Source organism: Cebus imitator, unplaced genomic scaffold, assembly GCF_001604975.1.
Source record: "Cebus imitator isolate Cc_AM_T3 unplaced genomic scaffold, Cebus_imitator-1.0 Scaffold42, whole genome shotgun sequence".
NCBI lineage: Eukaryota > Metazoa > Chordata > Mammalia > Primates > Cebidae > Cebus > Cebus imitator.
In genome coordinates this window covers 11439109-11459588 of record NW_016107357.1, presented here as the reverse complement: position 1 = coordinate 11459588, position 20480 = coordinate 11439109, and the positions used below count along the sequence as shown (strand labels likewise).

The window sequence follows — 20480 nt, the reverse complement described above, 5'->3', positions numbered from 1 at the left end:
CCGCCTCCTGGGTTCAGGCAATTCTCCTGCCTCAGCCTCCTGAGTAGCTGGGATTATAGGCACGTGCCACCATGCCCAGCTGATTTTTTGTATTTTTAGTAGAGACGGGGTTTCACTATGTTGACCAGGATGGTCTCGATCTCTTGACCTCGTGATCCACCCGCCTCGGCCTCCCAAAGTGATGGGATTACAGGCTTGAGCCACTGCGCCCGACCAGCATGAATATTTTTAAGGTTTTTACAAAATTTATTTTTAATTGACAAATAAAAATCGTATATCTTTATTGTGTACAACATATTTTGAAATATGTAGACATGGAAGTGGCTGAATTGAGCTAATTAACATATGCATTAGATCACACAGTTACCATTTTTTGTGGTGAGAACACTTGAAATTAACCATCTTGACCAATTTTGAAATTGACCATCTGGAAATTGAGCAACACTTGAAATTGACCATCTTGACCAACTTGAAACTGACCAATTTTCAAGAACATATAGTTAGTAGCTGTAGTCACCATGTGGTGCCATGGATCTCTTGAACTTATTCCTCTATCTAACTGAGAGTTTGTATTCTTTGACCAGCATCTCCCCACTCCCACTTCCAGCCCCTGGTAACCACCATTCCACTCTCTCCTATTAGTTCAGATTTAAGTTCACATGTAAGTGAGATCATACAGTATTCTCTTTCTGTGCTTGGCTTATTTCACTTAGCTTCATGTCCTCCAGGTCCATGTTGTGGCAAATGGCAAGTTTCCTCCTTTTTAAAGGCTGAATAAGTATTTCATCATGTGCATATGCCACATTTTCTTCATCCACTTATCCACTGATGGACACTTGTGTTTACAAATCTTGGCGATTGTGAATAACGCAGCAGTGAAGATGGGAGTGCAGATATCTCTCAGAGAGCCTGATTTCAGTTCCTTTGGGTGTGTACCTAGAAGTAAGATTACTGGATCATGTGACTGTTCATTTTTGAGGAACCTCCATACTGTTTTCTATAACAGCCATACTTTAAGGTCTTTGATTCCTAGGGCCAAATTTCCCTCCGGAAAGTTTATACTGTATGTATTTAGACTAAATCCGCACAGTGCTCCTTTCCCCACATCCTCACTGACACTGAGTGTTTGGACAGGGAAGGTGTTGTTCACTGTTGGTCTTCATGAAAGTACGTTCAGTCAGTCTGTTTCCCAGGGAATAAAACTGACGTCATCTCCACTCTGTTGGCTTCAGGAAGGTGGGGAAGCACTCCATTTCTCAGCTATCAGGTTTCAGTTCTTCAGATGCGTAGAAGTGCCTAGTGTGGAAGCAGTATGCCCCAATATGTGTTAGAACTCTAAGATGCTTACAGGCTTCCTGCCCTTGGTGTGCACACGCCTCACGGTTATTCAGTCAAACACTAATGTGGGTGTTGATGAGAAGGAATTTGGATTTTGCAAATGTATTATGATCCTAAATCTGTTAAAGAGAAATTATCCTGCATGGGCCCAACCTAACCATGTAAGCCCTGAAAAGGAACCAGGTTCTTCCTGACAGAGAGAGTGCAAGTACAAGAGGGATGCAGCCTCAGGAAGAGTCCCCATTGCTGGCTTTTTTTTTTTTTTTTGAGGCGGAGTCTCGTCCTGTCGCCCAGGCTGAAGTGCAGTGGCACCATCTCAGCTCACTGCAACCTCCACCTCCTGGGTTCAGGCAACTCTTCTCCTTCAGCCTCCCGAGTAGCTGGAACTACAGGCATGCATCACCATGCCTGGCTAATTTTTGTATTTTTAGAAGAGGGGGGTTTCACAATATTGGCCAGGCTGGTCTTGAACTCCTGAACTTGTGATCCTCCTGCCTCAGCCTCCTAAACTGCTGGGAGTGTGGGCGTGACCACTGTACCCTGCCCTTTTTTTTTTTTTTGACAGAGTTTTGATCTTGTCACCCAGGCTGGAGTGCAATGGCATGATCTCAGCTTGTTACAACCTCTGCCTGCCGGGTTCAAGCAATTCTCCTGCCTGAGCCTCCCGAGTAGCTGGGATTATAGGCATGCACCACCACATCCAGCTAATTTTTTGTGGTTTTAATAGAGACAGGGTTTTGCCACATTGGTCACACTGATCTTGAACTCCTAACCTCCCGCCTCAGCCTCCCAAAGTGCTGGGATTACAGGCGTGAACCACCTCGCCTGGCCGACCATTGCTGGCTTTGACAATGGGAGGGGTCACATGGCAAGGACTACACATTGCCTGCAGGAGCTGAGAGCAGTCCCTGACTGATGGTCAGCAGGGACACAGGACTTCAGTCCTGTAGCCATAAGGAAACAATGAGAATGCACGTGAAGGCAGATGCCAAACACCAGCTGAGAACCCACCAGTCAGCAGTTTGATCGCAGCCTTATGCTGAGCAGAAAAACCAGCCATGCCCTGCTTAGACTCCCAGCCTAGAACTATGAGCTCGTAAATGGACACTGGTGAAGCCACTGAGTTTTTTTTTTTTATCATTTGTGATGCAGCAATTAAAAAACCATAATACACAGTGTTTAAAAATTTGAGTGTAGATATCTGTGTAGAAACCCCAGACAGCATGCAGCTGTGTGTATTAATGTAGAAATAAGCTCTGCAGGCTCAGATCCTGTGAACTTCTTGAGCAGTTGCGGTTTGCAGTGAGTTACTGTCAGTCATCCAACACCACATTTTGTGTTGTGTTCTGTTTTGTTTAAGATTTTCTTGCTAAGTCACATTTCTTGCACCTGCACTGGAAGCAGTTGATTTTTTGAACATGCTCTTCTTGAATCCGTTAACTCTCCTGCCTCTAGCCATTTGATGTTGTCACGGAAGCAGCATGAAACATGTTCAAAAATTGCTCCCTGAGTCCCACACATCCTCTTTGCTGGCTCTAGGCTCTTGGGTGAATATTTAGCCCTCAGTCCTGTCTTCTCTACACCATGAGGGGGATTGTACCTATTCTGCCTGCCTGATGGCTGTTATTGAAAAGAACCAATAAAACAGTCATTATGAACATGCCTTGTAAGTTAAAAAGCTGTATTCAAGTGGAAAGTGCACAGATACATGTATTCCTAACAGGTGAGGTTGCCTTTAATTTTATTTATAGTGAATTTAAATCATTCATGTGTTTCAGAGCTGGGGAGTGTGTTTGCATTGGTCTTCACTGCTGGGTTCATTACCTGTAGGTGCTTGTTGTTTTCCTCCTCCGCCTTGACCTTTCCAAACTGAAGCATCTGGGGCTGTCACAAGCCTCAGGGCCGGGGTGTGCTTGGGGGTGACCTGGTACCCCTGTGAGCTGAAAAGATGATGGGGGCTTTTCCACAAGCTCTCAGTCTCATGACCGAGACTCACGCTTGCTGAATTCTCGGGCTCCCAGCCTCACGCTGTTGTGAGCACGCTGACTTCTGTGTGTTTGTGTTAAAGATTTACGTCCACCTGAAGGAAGGCGGGGGCCCAGATGGCCTGGATGCACTGAAGAATAAGCCCCAGCTCCACAGCATGGTGGCCAGAAGCCTGTGCCGGAACGCAGCAGGCAAGAACTACATCATCTTCACGGGGCCCAGTATCACCAGCCTGACCCTGTTTGAAGAGTTTGAGAAGCAAGGTTAGTCAAGGGGGGAGCCAGTGGGGACACAGCCCTGCCTCCCCCGGTAAACTGCTAGGAGAGGTCCAGGTGGGGGTACAGCTGTGCGAAGACCAGCACAGACCACAGAATACCAGGTGATGGGGCCCTTCCTTGAGGGAACAGATGAATCAGCCACCCTGTGTGCCTGGACCCTGCCGGGCACTAGAGATTGCAGGGTGAGTGAGCCACGGGCTCAAGGTCTAGAGGACACTTGGTGCAAAGCCCTGCCCAGCCTTCAGGGCATTTCTTTGTTTGTCCTCCATTGGAAATCTGCAGCCATCAAAAGTCTGTGTCACCTGGGCACAGCTCCTAGTAAGGCTCTAGGAAGTCTCTGGAACTTAGCCACCAGCTATAATGTGGCCCCTTCCCAGGAGACAGACAAGAATTGTGTGAAGACAGGGAACAGTACAATGGGCCTCGGAAAAATCTTAGGTACGCTGGGTGCTAAGATGCTTCATGCATGTGTGGCAAAGACTGGGCATTCCTTCCTTGGCTCTGAATGAAACAGGGGCTATAGAAAAAGAAGATGTGGACCAGTTCAGGAAGCCCTGTGGCAAGCTGCATTGGCCTTCACTTCATCCTGCCTTTGGGGATTTAGAGCCAGTCCACTCAGGAGAAGCACAAAAACTGCTGCCTCCCCTGCAGCAGCCAGTAGACTAGAATTGCAGGCCTTTTGCTCAGCAGCAATCAGACATCTGACCTTAAAACTAGACCCTCTTAAGTAATGAGGTGTAGACAGCTGACGTCCTGGAGCCCTCGTAGCTGCAGTGAGGCAGTGGCCCCTGACTTCACTTTCTGCTGGCCTTGGCTACATCTTACTCTTCTGCAAAGCCCAGGGCTCAGTAGTTACTTGTTGGAAGAATCGAGGGTAGAGAGATCAGACGATGTGAAGTGGGGCTGTGAAAGTAAAGTGAGAGAAAATTGGCCCTGCAGCACAGCACCCAGCTACTTTGAAAGAATGGTGGGTTCTCTCTTCGAGCACAGGGTGAGAACCAGGACTGCCTTCTCTTCTACCAGCTTGTGCAAGGCCAACTGCGGGTACCGCGAGTGTGATGTTATGTGTGTTCCAGGGCCTGCTCCCTGCCTCACACCATCAACCTGGACTGAGAGGAGCGGGGAGGGGTGTGTGTTTCTGTGTATATGTTTGTGTGTCTTTGTGTGTCTATGTCTGTGTCTTCATGTGTGTCTATGTCTGTGTCTTCGTGTGTGTGTATCTGTGTGTCTGTGTATATCTTTATGTGTGTCTGAGTGTTGGTGTGTGTGTGTCAGTGTGCATCTGTGTGTGTCTGTGTGCATTTGTGTCTCTGTGTATGCAACTGTGTGTGTCCATGTGTGCATCTGTGTGTGTCTGCCTGTGTCTTTGTGTGTATCTGTCTTTGTGGGTGCACCTGTGTTTATGTCTGTGTGTTTGTATCTGTGTACCTGTGTGTAACTGTGTGTCTGTGTGTGTACTTGTGTGTCAGTGGGGGCATCTGCGTTTGTCTGTGTGCATCTGTGTGTGTTTCTGTGTATGTGTGTGTGTCTGTGTGTGCGAGTCTCTTTGTGTGTGTCTGAGTGTGTGCAAGTATATGTGTCTGTGTTTCTGTCTGTGTGTGTGTGTCTGTGTAGAGTGGGGTGGATGCTGTGCAGACAAGGTGGAATGGGGATGCCAGAGGAATATCCTGGGCCATCAATATGGTTCCCAAAGAGCTGAGTGTGCTGCTCCTGTGATTCTGAGAAGGGGATGCCTCTTGGCTCAGAGAATTAGAAGAAGAATGGGAAAAGAAACTTCTAGCTGGAAGAAAATATTTAGATATGGAATTTGGATTTTTTTCAAGAGGTTAGGTAAGAGATAAAAAAAGATCTCCTTGCCTATTTTTAGAAGCATCTAAACCGACTGAGCTCTTCACCTGGGGCATCATCACATACCTCCTCTGCTGTGACTAAGGGCAGTGTCCTCCAGCGTGTCCGCAGGGATGGTTGCTAGTGGCTGCACTCCACCTCCCCAGGACGCAGATCACATTGGTCTGGGCCGGTGTCCCCTGACCCTGGGGGATTCTCACAGGCAGCCAAGTTTGAGGAGAAGAATTGTAGCAGAGAGCCTGGTTGTCCCTCCTAGGGCCACACAGACCAGGTTGTAAAATAAAAGCCGGAAAGGACATTCCTGGAATAATCTCTGTGTTTATAAAGGGATAGATTCTTGGAAATGTGGGTGCTGCTGGATGTTCTTCTTTCCCTCTTGTGAACATGCAGCTTCTCTTTGGCTGGTAGTATAGATTGAGCCCCAGATGGGGGATTTCGGACATCCTTACCGTTGTTCATGTCATCCTCCTCCCTGTTTTTAAGAACAGATTTTTCTTTTTAAATCTCAAGATGAGGGGCCGGGCGCAGTGATTTATGCCTATAATCCCAGCACTTTGGGAAGCTGAGGTGGGTGGATCACCTGAAGTCGAGGGTTCAAGACCAGCCTGACCAACATGGAGAAACCCTGTCTCTACTAAAAATACAAAAAATTAGCCAGGCATGGTGGCACATGCCTGTAATCCCAGCTACTTGGGAGGCTGAGGCAGGAGAATCACTTGACCCCAGGAGGTGGAGGTTGCAGTGAGCTGAGATTGTGCCACTGCACTCCAGCCTGGGCAACAAAAGTGAAACTCTGTCTCAAAACAAAACAAAACAAAATCTCAAGATGAGAGTAGCTTGAGTGGTCACATCGGTTGCTAAGAACGAAGCTGCAAGCAGCAGACCCCTCCTCTTTTCAGCAGCAAGAGGAGCTGAAAGCAGCTCTGGGTGCATCTTCCTCCCCACAGGCCACAAGGAAAGGAATCTGGAAGAGGGAAAGATTCATTCAACTGCCTTTCTTCCAGAGCAGAGTGGGATGCGGGGATGAGGAAAGCAGATGCATGGGATATGGCATGTGTTCAGGTGACCGATGGCACTGTTGGTCCTCCCAGGGCAGAGAGTAAAGGCCGAGACTGCTCCCAGGCTCTTCGTGTCCCCTCCAGGCTGCTGGGGAGCAGCTGAGTGCTTGTGGCCTCTGTGGCCTCATGGCCCAGCAGGGTGGGGTGGGCCGATGAAATGGAAGGAACTGAAAGGCCTTGGGTCCAGGGTGGAAGTGAGCAAGTCTGCAGTGGGTGTTTATTCGTACTGGTCTCTACCGCCCACCAGCCACCCCATGAGAATTTTCCAGGCCTGAGAGACCAAGTGCAGGCTACTTCTCACTCAGGAGGCTCTCCACCCACTCACGGAACGACACTTGGTTTAGTCCACATTCTTGGATGGTTCTTTCTTTCACATTGAACATAGCTCCCCAAGGAGATGGGGGCTCCATTTGACAGCTTCCTGGGGTGCGGTGTGGACTGGCTCAGCACTAGGCTCACGGCCAGCCACGTCTTGGCTAGATCATCAGGATGACGTAACCGTGGTTAGGTTTGGACACTGGACAGTCCTGGGCTTCATGCCTGTCTGCCCTGCCAGCTGTGAGCCTGGGGGCCTTGCCCTTGTCAGGCCTCTGTTCCTCTTCTCTAATGTGCGTGCCATCACCTGTAGAGTGTAGAAATTTCTGGACATAGGTGGGATGAGAGGTGCACGTGTGCAGTGCTGTGCTGGACACTGAGGGTCCAGGTGACAGCTCCTGCTGCTACTGCCCATCCATTGCTCGTGCTGTGGCCCTACATGCCATCTTAGCATACTGTGTGTTATTAAGGAAGAGCCTAGGGAGACTGTCACGGGGGGAGACCACAGAGGGATACAACACCTGAAAACTTCAGCAGTCTCTTCTAGAGGGTCTGACTTCTAAGCATCAGCCTGAGAACCTGGCAGTCCTGTTCCTTCCTTGGGGGTGCACAGGGCGGAGGAGCCACTGGCATCTCCCATGATGGTGAGTGTGTGATTCTTTATCCCTCTTCCCCCCAGGGATTTACTGCTGTGGCTTGCTCAGCGCCCGGAAGAGTGACTGCACCGGCCTCCCACTGTCCATGCTGACCAACCCAGCCACCCCTCCGGCCCGGGGCCAGTACCAAATAAAGATGAAGGGGAACATGTCCTTGATCTGCTGGTACAACAAAGGACACTTCCGCTTCCTGACCAACGCCTACTCCCCTGTGCAGCAAGGTGAGCACGGGCCCACCATCAGCAAAGCAGGGCGTGGGTGATTGCATGAGCTTGGGCAAGCCCAGCAGCTGCGGTGGTCATGGCGTCCTCTGTGGGCTGTGCTGCTCTGGGCTGAGACTACCCTCGGTTATTCCCTAGCGTCTGGCATCATGCTTCTAACTGTGGCAGGTGCAGGAAGCCGTGGGTAAGCAGTGAGGAAAGAGCTCCCTGTTCGATGTAAGCTGTTGAGCAGTGCCAGGCTGATGGGGTTTGCGGGTGACTCAGGCAGCCCCTGGAAGCCCCCAGGTTGTACACGGGGTGTGATAATGGGCTGCATTTGAATGGCATTTCACTTTATCGTCTGGGATTCTGTGAAAAATCTGTTCTGATGGGAGGGAGAAATCCACCGTTCTTATCTTTTAGTGTTTTCCTTAGATGTTAATCAGGTGCGCCGTCTGGTTCATCAGCTGTTCCCTGATTTATTCATTGATTTTATTCAGGATTTAAAATTCCATTTATAACAAAGGGAATTACTTAGCAAGGAGTCTATGCTTACAGTAACATACAGTGAAATCATCACTAAGCCATTGAAAAGAACATTGACAAGACAAAGGGGCCTTTCACAAAAGCATTCCCGGCAGTGCAGCGTGTGGGGGCAGCGTCCCCTGCCTTCACATGGAGGCTTTCCTCAAGACAAATGACAGTGAATGGAAAAAGGCCTCTTTCCCCTTCACTTGTCAGGGAACGCTGCCAAGGAGCCCAGGTGTTAGTGTGCGTATTTGTACTCTCACATGTATGTGTGTGTGGTGTGTAAACTTGCCTGGCATGTTGTGTGTGCTGTATATGTGTGGTGTGTAGTGTGTAGTGATACATATGTGTGGTGTGGTGTGTGTGGGTATATGTTGGTGTAGTGTGGTGTGTTGTGTGCGGTGTGGGGCATGTGATATGTATGTTTGTGTGATATGTGTGGTGTGTGTATATGTGTGGTGTGGAGTGTGTATGTGATACATATTCGTGATGTGTGTGTGATATGTACATATATTTTGGTGTGTTGTGTGCAGTGTGGAGTATGTGATGTGTATGTTTGTGTGATATGGTATGTGTGGTGTGTGTGTATATGTGTGTATGGTGTGGAGTGTATATGTGATATGTATTTGTATGGTGGGTGTGGTGTGTGTGTATATGCTGGTGGTGTGCTGTGCTGTGGAGTGTGTATGTGGTATGGTATGTGTGGTATGGTGGGTGTGGTATGTGTATATGTTTATGCTGTGTGTGTGGTGTCGAGTATGTTACATGTATGTGTGATATGGCGTGTGTGATGTGTAAGTTTGCATGGTGTGTGCGTGTGGTCTGTCTGTATGTTGGTGTGATGCAGTGTGTATGGACCTGCATGTCTGTGTTACGAGTGTGGTGTGTGTGGTGTGCATGTGTTGTGTGTGTGTTGTATGTATTTCTGTGGTATGGTTTGTCCGTCCATGTTTAATGTATGTTGTTAGTTCTTTCCCATCTTTCCCCTCCTGCCAGCTTAAGTTGGATCATACCTCAGTGGAGATTGCCGTCGAGGGTCCCCAGCAGATGGCGTCAATACTCGATTTGGGTGTGGAGGGCTGCAGGGAGCTGTGCTCTTGAGTGCCGTGTCCAGGATCAGTTGAAGAAAGGCTTGCACCAGGCATGGTGGCACCCAGCTGTAGTCCCAGCTACTTAAGGGGCTGTGGCAGGACATTGCTTGAGCTCAGGAGTTCAAGGTCAGCCTGGGCAACATAGCAAGACCCTCATCTATTAAAAAAAAAGGAGGAGGAGGAAGAAGAAGAAAGAGGAAGAGAAAGTAGAAGAAGAAGAATGGAGATGAAGAAGATACAGGAAGGCTTGGAATTGGCCTTGCAAGCTGAAGGCTAGAGTTTGAGTTGGACTTCCAGACCCCAGTGGTTAGGGTCTTGGTGCAGGATGAGGGAATTTCCAGGGAACATGTTAGACAGTCATGGGCAGAAACTGCTTCCACCAAATTATTTTGTTTATTTATTTATTTTGGGGACAGCGTATTGCCCTGTCATCCAGGCTGGAGTGCAGTGGTACCATCATAGCTCATTGCAGCCTCGAATTCCTGAGCACAAGCAAACCTCCCACCTCAGCTTCCCAAGTAGCTGGGACTACAGGTGCATACCACTGTACCCGGCTAATTTTTGTTGTAGAGACAGACTCTCACTATGTTGCCCAGGCTGGTCTCAAACTCCTGGCCTCAAGTGATCCTCTAGCTTCAGCCTCCCAAAGTGCTGGGTTTATAGGCATGAGCCACAGTGCCCAGCCCCACCGACTTACTTTAAGTCATGGCCTCTGAAAAGGTGTCTCAAGGCAGGACATCACGTTCATCTGAGCTTAGTGAAAGGAGATAATAAAGAGAAAAGAATGCATCTTAAATCCTCCCCAGGATTTAAGATGACAAATGTTAACAGCCTAATTTTAAGGGTTGGTGCTCCTAAAGCAGACACCAAAGGAACATGTAAGGAGGTATTGATGAACGAATTGATTTTTAAATCTGTTGAAATTTAGCGTTCGTGTTTAATGTTACAATTTCTGAATCCAAAGTACTCTATTTTACATAATAAAGTTCAGAATCCTAGTGTCTCTTAAAAATCCCAAGGAGTGGCTGGGCATGCTGGTTTACGCCTGTAATCCCAGCACTTTGAGAGGCTGAGGCAGGCAGATCATCTGAGGTCGGGAGTTTGAGACCAGCCTGACCAACATAGTGAAATCCCATCTCTACTAAAAATACAAAGTTAGGTGGATGTGGTGGTGCATACCTGTAATCCCAGGTACTCAGGAGGTTGAGGCAGGAGAATCGCTTGAACCCGGGAGGTGGAGGTTGTGGTGAGCCCAGATCACACTATTGCGCTCCTGCCTGGGCAACAAGAGCAAAACTCCACCTAAAAAAAAAAAAAAAAAAGAAAAAAAGAAATCCCAAGGAGTATGATCAAGCATCACTGCAGCCTCCCTCCCCACCTCCAGGACCCTGGTCCCCTCCCCCAGTACCTCTAGAAAGCACTCCCAGGGAAGTTCACACTTGCTCAGTGAGCGCTTCAGGTGGGTGCTTGAGGTGGGCACAGACCTGGGTGCAGCTGGAATGAGCAGGAACCTGCCCAGGGGAAGGTCAGGTCCCTAGCCGCTTCTCCCCAGGAAATCTGTTTTGTGGTTCACATCTTAGAGTTCTTTTTCTCATGAAGAGAGATCGTTTTCTGTGCCCAGCATTCCTTCCCTTTGGATGTGCCATAATTTCTTCAGCCAGTTCTCCTATTAATGATCCATTTTTTTTTTCCAAGATGGAGTCTCACTCTGTCACCCAGGCTGGAGTGCAGGGGCACGATCTTGGCTCACTGCAACCTCCGCCTTCCAGGTTCAAGGGATTCTCCTGCCTCAGCCTCCTGAGTAGCTGGGACTACAGGCATGCACGCCATGCCTGGCTAATTTTTGTATTTTTTGGTAGAAACGGGGTTTCACCATATTGGACAGGCTGGTCTCGAACTCCTGACCTTGTGATCCTCCTGCCTCGGCCTCCCAAGGTGCTGGGATTACAAGCTTGAGCCACCACGCCTGGCCAGTGATCCACATTTTCAGTGTTAATGATGATACGGTGTTGTCTTCATACATAAACACTGGGCACATCTTTGATCATTTCCTCAGGATAAATCCAAACGCGGAAGTGCAGGCTGGAAGGGTGGGACCAGTGGAAAGGTTTCTGGTGATGTGTCGCCACAGGCTGTACTTCTGCACCGCTGCAGTGGGCACAGGGGACCGGTGTGCCTCCAGCTTTACCAACACTATTTACTTTTATTTTTTATTTGTCATTCTGACAGGTGAAGTTGCACCCAGATTTTAAATATCAATCGCTGACTGTGGGAGAGGTTGCACGTCTTTCCATGTGTTGATGGGCCAGTTTCGAGTGGTTTATGTTCCTCACAGTTTTTCTTTTGAGATGCTTGTCTTGTTCTCATTAACTTGAAGTTTTCTGCCTACAGCACGTTGTTTTCTATATTTCATTTCCTTTTGTCTTTATTTATGATTCATATTTTGTAATGTAAAAAAGTTTTCATTTCTCCATAGGTGGATATATTGATAGCTTCTCTGATATCTCCTCTGCTCTCAGGTTTTAGGTCTCTCTTCTGTCCCAAGGCCAGATAAGTTTAGTTCACCTGCCTGTTTTATGGTGCAATTTCGTGCTCTTTACCGTAATCCACTTCAAATTTATTTTGCTGCGTGGCATCAAGTGGGCCTCTCTTCTTTTGTTGTTGTTGTTAAGTGGTCAGGGTGGGTTGACCCAGCAGCTACACATCCGTGCCTAAACCATTTATTGAATAATTCATCTTTTCCCTATTTATTTTAAATCTCACTCAGGGCCAGGCACGATGGCTGACACCTATAATCCCAGCTACTCGGGAGCATGAGGCAGGAGCATCACTTGAACCCGGGAGGCGGAGGTTGCAGTGAGCCGAGATTGTGCCATTGCACTCCAGCCTGGGCAACAGAGCGAGACTCTGTTTCAAAAGAGAGAGAGAGAGAGAGAGAGAGAGAGAGAGCAAGCGTGTGTGTGTGTGTGTGTGTGTGTGTGTAAATCTCAGATGATAAACTGAAACATTGTAAATTCTGAAGACTGCTTCTCAGCTCTGTTACATTCTGTTCTTTTATGACCATATATACTCTAGTTGAAGTTGAGCAGCATTTCCAATTTTAGGAAATATGTAACTAAGTATGAACATTTTAGGAATTGATTTATTACTTTTTACTCCAGATTCTAAGGAAACATGAAACTTTTTGTCACAGAGTGTGAGCATATGTGCAGGATTTTCAGAAATGTAAACACAGGCTGGTGCAGCGGCTCACACCTGTAATCCCAGCACTCTGGGAGGCCAGTGTGGGAGGATCACTTGATTCCAGGAGTTTAGGTCCAGTCTGAGCAATGTGGCAGAACCCCATCTTTACAAAAAATGCCCTCCCCCCAAAAAAATTAGCTGAGTATGACGTAGCTACAGTAGTCCCAGCTGCTGGGGGGCTGAGGGCCGCTGGGGCAGGAGGATTGCTTGAGCCCAGGAGGTAGAGGCTGTAGTGAGCCGAGATCATGACACTGTACTTCAGTCTGAGCAACAGAGCGAGACTTTGTCTCAAGAAAAAAAATTATATTAATGCTGTCATATGTCAAACGATATTCCCATTGTGAGCCAAACCCTTTTGCTTTTCTTAGAAATCCCCCTTGGGTCTATCATCTTCATCCTGTAGTCTGTCCATTTTGGATTCAGATTCACTAAGACTAATAAGAATGGAGAATATCTGCATCTGAAAATGAATCAGGTCTTGATTCATTCACTTAAATTTGCAGAAGGGTAGCAGGAGTGTCAGTGAAGCCACTAACAGCCAAGGAAGGTGTTAGAACAGCTGTTAGAATGGGACGACAGGCCCATGTCGATCGTAGGCATCACAGAGACAGACGTGGAGAAGACAGACGTGTGCAGATTCCCACAGAGCTCTCAATACAGCGTCCACCACGAGCCTGGGTGTGATGTGCACAGCATTCTCAGTGATTAACGCAGCCAAGACAGTAACTACAGATTTCCTCTTGCTAATATTGCCAACGTTAGCAATCAGAAGACGTCACAGGATGGCTGCCTTACCTTTTTCAGCTAGGGTACTGTCTCAGAATCCAGAATATCATGGGGAGAGGAGAGTGATCTGGTTTATAAACTGGGGAAATGTTCACAGAGAGGAGGATGCAGGTCTGGTGTGGAAACAGCTCCGTTTCAAGCTGTCAAATTTACAATTATGAAAAAGGATGGGAAAGAAATGAAGAGTTAAAGAAGGTCTCCCATGGCAAGGTAGATTGGGACAGTGGCGGTCCAGGAGCCTCTGCCCTTGTTGGGCTGAAACCAGGAGGTGAAACACTGGAAATGGTCAGTAGCTACGGGGATGGGCTGTGGGAAACCCCGAGATCTTCGCAGAGCAGCACTGACTCACCGGAGACACTAATGACTCAGAGCGGGCATCCTGAAGTTCCAGGAAAGGGACTGATGGGATTTCTGTTTCTTTATAGGGATGGTCTCACCTGCTTACATTCATGTGGAACCCTAAGGGGGCCAGAGCCTCCTGAGACCCAGGGAAGATTGTCATTGGAGGTCAGGCAAATCAGAACATAGCTGGAGATAGGAATCCTCCATGGGCCACGTGCTGGGACCCCAAGTGTGAAACAGGGTTCATCCTACTCGGTCTTGGAGGCAGGGGCGGCTGAGATAAGGGAGCAGGGACAGGAACCCTCAGGAGGGACGTTGGAGAGAGGCTGCTGTCCTTGGGGCACTGCAGGCCCACGCGCCCTTCCTCGGGCCTGGTGAGCTGCACCCTGGAGAACGCCTGTGCCCTGCAGGCCCCCGACGGCTGAACTTCTCTCAAGAGGAGGGCTCCATAAGCAAATGAAGGCACCCACAGTCTTCTGGCCAGGAGGAAGCCCTCAGTATGTATGTGGGGGGAGGGCAGGGGGACACCGTGGTTTTCTGGCCCTTGGAGAGCTTTAGGGAATGCGTTGCCTGGGCCCCTCCCCGGTCCTGCATCTCTAGGGCAGGCCTTGGCAGCTAAATTTCCCCCAAGCTGTCCAGTGTTTCTTACATGTGAAGTGCTACTATTTCTGAGGAAAGAAGGAAAGAGCCTGGCTCAGTCTGTATAAGCAGATCTGGGCGACCCTGGTGTCAGCCACAGTCCCTCACCCAGAGTTGTTGGGGGGGGTGGGAGGTGGCTGGCCTCAGACGAAGCTCCCTTGGGCCTGCAAAGGACATGCCCATTTCACTTTGACCTTGTCCATTTCAGTATTGCTGAAATTTCGCAATCCTGTGAGTTAATCCCTTAAAAAAAATACAGAAAAATGGCACTGTGTCCAAATCCCTTGCTGCAGTGAGGGAAGGTCAGTTCGAGGAAACATAAGTGAACTCCAGCCATGCTTGAATGGCTTCAGCTACTTGGAAAAATGCATCCCCCCCCCTTCCATGTTGTCTGTGGTGGGTAGAACATGAGGCAGGCCTGGGAGGAAGCAAGAAGGGCCAGCATGGGCTGGGCAGTGGGGCCGGGAGGGCTCATTGTCTCTGCTTCTCAGGCCCTGCCAGTGAGATTTGTTAATCTTGCCATGACCTTCGCGGTGCCCCTGGATACATTCCCAGTTGTACTTAGTAGAGGAAAAGGCGTTTGAGGGCCTAGGGCCCCCGAAATTCTAGGAGGCACAAAAGGATGGAGCCTGGGGGATGGGAGGGTTGAAAAGGGCAACTTCCTCTTTCTTCTGAGCCGCTGATTCCTTTTGGCTGAGCGTGGAGGCTCACATTTATAATCCCAGAGTTTTGGGAGGCCCAGGGAGAGGACCAATTGAGGCCAGGAGTTTGAGAGCAGCCTAGGCAACATGGGGAGACCTAGGCAACATGGTGAGTCTCAATTTAAAAAATGGTTTTAATTAGCCGGGCGTGGTGGCATGCACCTGTGGTCCCAGCTACTCGGGTGGCTGAGGTGGGAGTATCGCTTGAGCCCAGGAATTTGAGGCTGCAGTGAGCTGTGAGCATGATACCACACTTCAGCCTGAGTGACAGAGCAAGACCTCATACCCCCCCAAAAATGATAATAATTCCACGCTTTTGCTTGTTTTTTATTTTTTTTATTTATTTTGAGATTTTATTTTTATTTTTTTGGTTTATTTTTTAAACATTTTATTTATTTATTTTTATTCTTGAGTTTTGCTCCTGTTCCCAGGCTGGAGTGCAATGGCAGTGATCTCAGCAAACTGCAACCTCTGCCTCCCAGGTTCAAGCGATTCTTCTGCTTCAGTCTTCTGAGTAGCTGGAATTACACACGCCTGCCTCCATGCCCAGCTAATTTTTGTGTTTTTAGTAGAGACAAGGTTTTGCCACATTGGCCAGGCTGGTCTCGAACTCCTGACCTCAGGTGATCCGCCCTCGGCCTCCCAAAGTGCTAGGATTGCAGGCGTGAGCTACTGCGCCCAGCCACCTTGAGAGAGGCGTTCAGCAAGCAGGGAAGCTGGAGGGCCTGGCAGGCGCCTGTCCACTCTGAGGCCTCCTTTTGCTTTTTTAAATTGACAAACAGTAATTGCCCATTTTCATGGGGCACATAGTGATATTTTGATACATATAATGTATGGTGATCAGATCACGGGAATTAGCATATCCATCATCTCAAACACGTACCGGGAGATTTGTTAAAGGATGCAAGATCACAGCTTAGATAGGAGGAGTGAGGTCTAGTGCTCTATGCAGGGTGACTGCACAGTCACCCTATGTGAGGTGACTGGAGTTGCCAGCATGCTTTGCTTTGATGAAGGTAGGTGGAAAGGGCTCCAGGGTGCTTCCTGACCTCAGCCACCACCTCTTCCCAGCATCCCTCACCCAGCCTGGCAGAAGGGGGCGGAGGGAAGAGTGAATCCCGTCCCTGTTTTCACTTTTTCAAAGCCCAGTTGGGTGCAGCACCCTGCCCCATGCTGCTTAGGGTCCCTTCAGACCCACCAGGGTCCTGCACCCCTGTGAAGCCCCTGTGACCTGGGGCACTGTGTCTGGGCTGGGACTTACCATCGCAGTCACCTGACTCTGATGTTTTCCTCAACTCCTCTGAAGCATCTGGTGGTTGGTGATGATTGTTCTTCACTCTCCCTCCCCTCCTCCTTTTCCTCCTCCTCTGCTCATTATTAAGTTGGGGCAACTAAGCTGAATGAAGATAGACACATTTATAAACTGGCGTTTGGAGGAGGTGTGCAGGAAGGGGCTTATCTTGTCTCTCGCCTTCAGGAGTCATCATCAAGAGGAAGAGTGGGGAGATCCCATGCCCCTTGGCCGTGGAGGCGTTTGCTGCTCACCTGAGCTACATCTGCAGATACGATGACAAATACAGCAAGTAAGTGGACAGGTGCCTCCACCACAGAAGGGATCGGGTAGTTGAGCCATCACGGAATAGGTATATTGGCAGATGATCACTAGTTTCCCCGGTGTAAGAACTGCAGGACAAAGACCCTGGGAGGTAAGATCCTGCCCTCAGCCTGGACTTCTGGGCCTCACCCGTGCACACCTGGCCGCACCTGGAAGTCCTCTACCCAGGTACTCTGTGCCCCCCACTCTCCCAGTGCAGGGTTCACATTCCCTGTGCCCCGAGGCGTCCTTCCTTTTGCTTACCTGAACCTAGCTGTCCCTCAGCAGCGAGCTCAGACCCCAGCCCTTGGCATTGCTTGTCCTGTTACCCTGTCCTGGATTGCTGTCTTCCTCCCCCACCCTCGTAAGACACTGGGCATCAGCTTGGGCACTTTTACCCTGAGTCACATGTGTTCTAGCACTGGTGATTTAATTTTCTCAAATATGGATGCCCGTTTAGATCACCAGGTGTGGTCTCATGTTAAATATACACACAGTATGCATAGTTTACACACAGCATAGACAAGATCCACGAGGTGTGGACATCCAGACCCCACGATGCCACCCTAGTCTCGTGCCGTAATAACCACTGTGATGGGAACTCAAAAATGACTGCTGGTGAACCTGAGACTATTAAATCACTGGAATTGAGCCTTACCACTTAGAACAGGATTGGACTAACTCAAAATTGGATATAGACTGAACCCTCTTTGAGGGTAACCTACATTTCCTGGCCTTTCATGATGAAGAGGGAAAAACAAGGACCTGGTTCTCTGGAAAACTCAGCCTGTGTGAAAGGTAGCCCCACTCCTTAGAGATTCATCGAACAAGTCTTTATTGAACACCTACTGTGTGCCCGGCACCTTGCCAAATTCTATGAGGTTGTTACAAAGACACTGGCATTTAGTTCACTGAGCACCAGCACCTTGGGGCGTTCTGTGAGGCTGTTCTAAAGCAGTTGGCATTTGCGGAGTAGATGTCTGTGGTGACTGCTGTGTACTGGGCACTTCAGTCATATTGAGATATTGAGGATACGGATCCCCCCATGCTTTATAGTCAGGGTGCAGAGGCAAACTCAGAAACGAAGACAGTGCAGTAAGCCCTGAGGCTGGTGCTCCCAAGAAGGCCAGTGTCCTCAGGGTCTGGGTGGGCTTCCCAGAGGGGCGACCTCTGTATCTTCATCTGCAGGGATGGCAGGGATGGCAAAGATACACTCGGGAACAGGGGGATCCCTTGCAGGGGCCTAGAGCTGAGGAAGAGCTTGGCCTTGGGGGAGTGTCCGCTGCACAGCACACATACAACACAGCCTTCGAGGGGCATTCAGCAAGCAGGGAAGCTGGAGGGGCTGGAGGCGTCTGTCACTCCAGGGCTGCACGCCACCCCAGCACACCTGGCACCTAGCATTCAGGGTCTTCTCCAGCAGTCCTGATGTTTTCACTTCCTTGGTCTTAAATGAAGTTCACTGTGACAAAGCCCCCAGCTAGAGCTCACCTAACATCCCAAGCCTGGCTCCTGCCCCCGCAGCCCTCCTGCCTCTGTCAGAGGTGAGCCTGCAGCATCTCATGGGCCAGGGGTCCTTTGGGATGCACTTGCTGGGTGCCATGAACCATCGTGTCACCCATTCTTACTTCCTGTGTCCTTAGGTATTTCATCTCTCATAAACCAAACAAGACCTGGCAGCAGGTGTTCTGGTTCGCCATCAGCATCGCCATCAACAATGCCTACATCCTGTACAAAATGTCAGATGCCTACCACGTGAAGAGGTACAGTCGGGCGCAGTTTGGGGAGAGACTCGTCAGAGAGCTGCTGGGCTTGGAGGACGCCTCTCCGACCCACTGATGCTGGGAGCGCAGGACTTGGTCAGGGGAGGGGTGAGAGAAGGAGAGCCTGCTGTTCAGACCTGCCCATCAGAGACCTGGAGACGCCCTGCTGTGTGGCTTGCTGCCTGGGAGGGATGTGCAGGGCCTCTGGAGGGACACGATGGACTGGGTCAGAGGACGGTTGCTGTCCTCGTTTGCATTCCAAGAAAAGCATGTCCTCCCTCGGGAAAGAGTGCCCCCGGTGTGGTGAGCAACTACACCCGTGTTCTCAAGGGCAGATTCTCTCTTGACATCCGTGGAGCTCTCGAGGTCACGTGGACTTGCGATTGTGAAGGAAGGCCCCCGTGATAGAATGAGCTGGAGCATGCTCTAAGAGATATGCCTGCTTCCTGAAGATCTACAGCAACCTGGGACATGGTTCAAGCTCATGGCTTGAAGGAAGCAAAGACACCCTGCATGGTTACAATGGTTCGGGTGTGGGGGAAGGCCGGAGGGTTTTCCAGCATTTTCCTCCTGCGAGCACCTTTGAACAGGTCTCTTAGAAGACATACATCCTGGGTGTGCAGGAGTGAAATGGGGAGTGGGTGCCCATTCTGAAAGATGAGGCATTCCTGCTCATTTCCTCTGCTTAGCTGGTGGGCAGGGGCAAAAGGGAAACGCCAAAAAATTGCAGTGAAAGGTGATGCTATTTTTTATTTTTAAAAATATCTTCAGGTTATTTTCTTACTGTTGCTTCAGATCTAATGTAAAAGGCAGATGTTCCCTCCTTTCCACCCCCCACGCTGACCCTGGCCCCAGTCACGGCTCCTTGCATGATCACAGTTCTGTTCTGGCCTGTGGCAGGACCAGGAAGGGCCACTGGCTTCCAGAACAGACGTGGTTGCTCCCCACGAGGCCCACAGGGAGCCCGTGGGCCCTAAGCTTTATCGCAGATGTCATCACTGGCAGAATTACTTGTCTTGAAAAATATGTAGCACTGCTGAAACACACACCGAGCTCTCTACGATGGCCATTTGCTCATTGTCTTTCCTCCGTGTGTAGTGAGTGACCCTGGCAGCATTTGCCTTCTCAGAGTGGCCCCTCAGAACAGTAGGGCTGGCCTTGGAAAAACCCCAACACGGGACTGTGGTGGCAACCCTGGTCGGGTGTGATTTGACACCATGAGGGCCGGAGGTGGCTGCTTGCTGCAGGACTGGAAAGGCTGCGTGCCCAGCACTGGCAGTGAGGCTCACAGGTCCCCCCGGCTGATGTGGGCTCTTTCGAAACCCAGGTTTATGCGTCTCCAGGGAGGCCTCGACGCCAGAGTGGTCAGCGGTTCTGACCGTCCCCACAGACCAGAAACGGAATTTCTGGGATGACCCGGTCCCCCTTCAACCTAGTTTATGTAACCACCTCATTTTTTACAAACGCAGAATCTATTCTACTCAGGCTTTGGGACTCTGTCCTTGTCCTCACTCAGTTATTGCGAGTGTTGCTGTCCGCATGCTCCGGGCCCCATGTCGTTCCTGCGCTCTACGTCACGGTGACTCCCCTGCCTTGTGGTTGGAATTCGATGCCACGGATCGCAGGCCAAATTCGAGACCGTGTTTCCAAACACCCTTGCCGTGCCCTTTAATTGGAGTGAAAGCACTTTTACCACATGGAGAAATATATTTTTAATTTGTGATGCTTTTCTACAAGGTCCACTATTTCTGAGTTTAATGTGTTTCCACCACTTAAGGAGACGCTAATGAAAGCCGATGAAGTTTCTTTTCTGTCCAAACAAGTAAAATAAAAATAAAGGTCTATTTAGATGTTGATTCTCTGTTAATACGTGAATCCGTTTAAAGGCCTACAGAACAGGCAGGGCGCGGTGGTTCACGCCTGTAATCTCAGCACTTCTGGAGGCTGAGGCAGGCGGATCGCTTGAGTCTGGGAGTTTGAGACAGCATTGGCAACGTGGCGAAACCTCATTTCTACAAAAAAATCCAAGAATTAGCCAGACTTAGGGGCGCATGCCTGTAGTCTCAGCTACTCCGGAGGCTGAAATGGGAGGCTCTCTTGAGCCTGGGAGGTGG

The 20480-nt window shown here is 49.5% G+C and overlaps 1 protein-coding gene across 1 annotated transcript in view; it reads left to right on the top strand.

The window, feature by feature from the left end:
• The window catches only part of PGBD5 (piggyBac transposable element derived 5), a 95356-nt gene extending 75134 nt beyond the window's left edge, over window positions 1–20222 (top strand). The window contains exons 4-7 of the mRNA XM_017526503.2: window positions 3407–3587; window positions 7503–7700; window positions 16487–16592; window positions 18247–20222. Of these exons, the coding sequence (XP_017381992.1) occupies window positions 3407–3587; window positions 7503–7700; window positions 16487–16592; window positions 18247–18442 (681 nt within the window). The 3' untranslated portion in view covers window positions 18443–20222. The remainder of the gene's footprint in view (window positions 1–3406; window positions 3588–7502; window positions 7701–16486; window positions 16593–18246) is intronic.
• The last annotated feature ends 258 nt before the right edge of the window (window positions 20223–20480 follow it).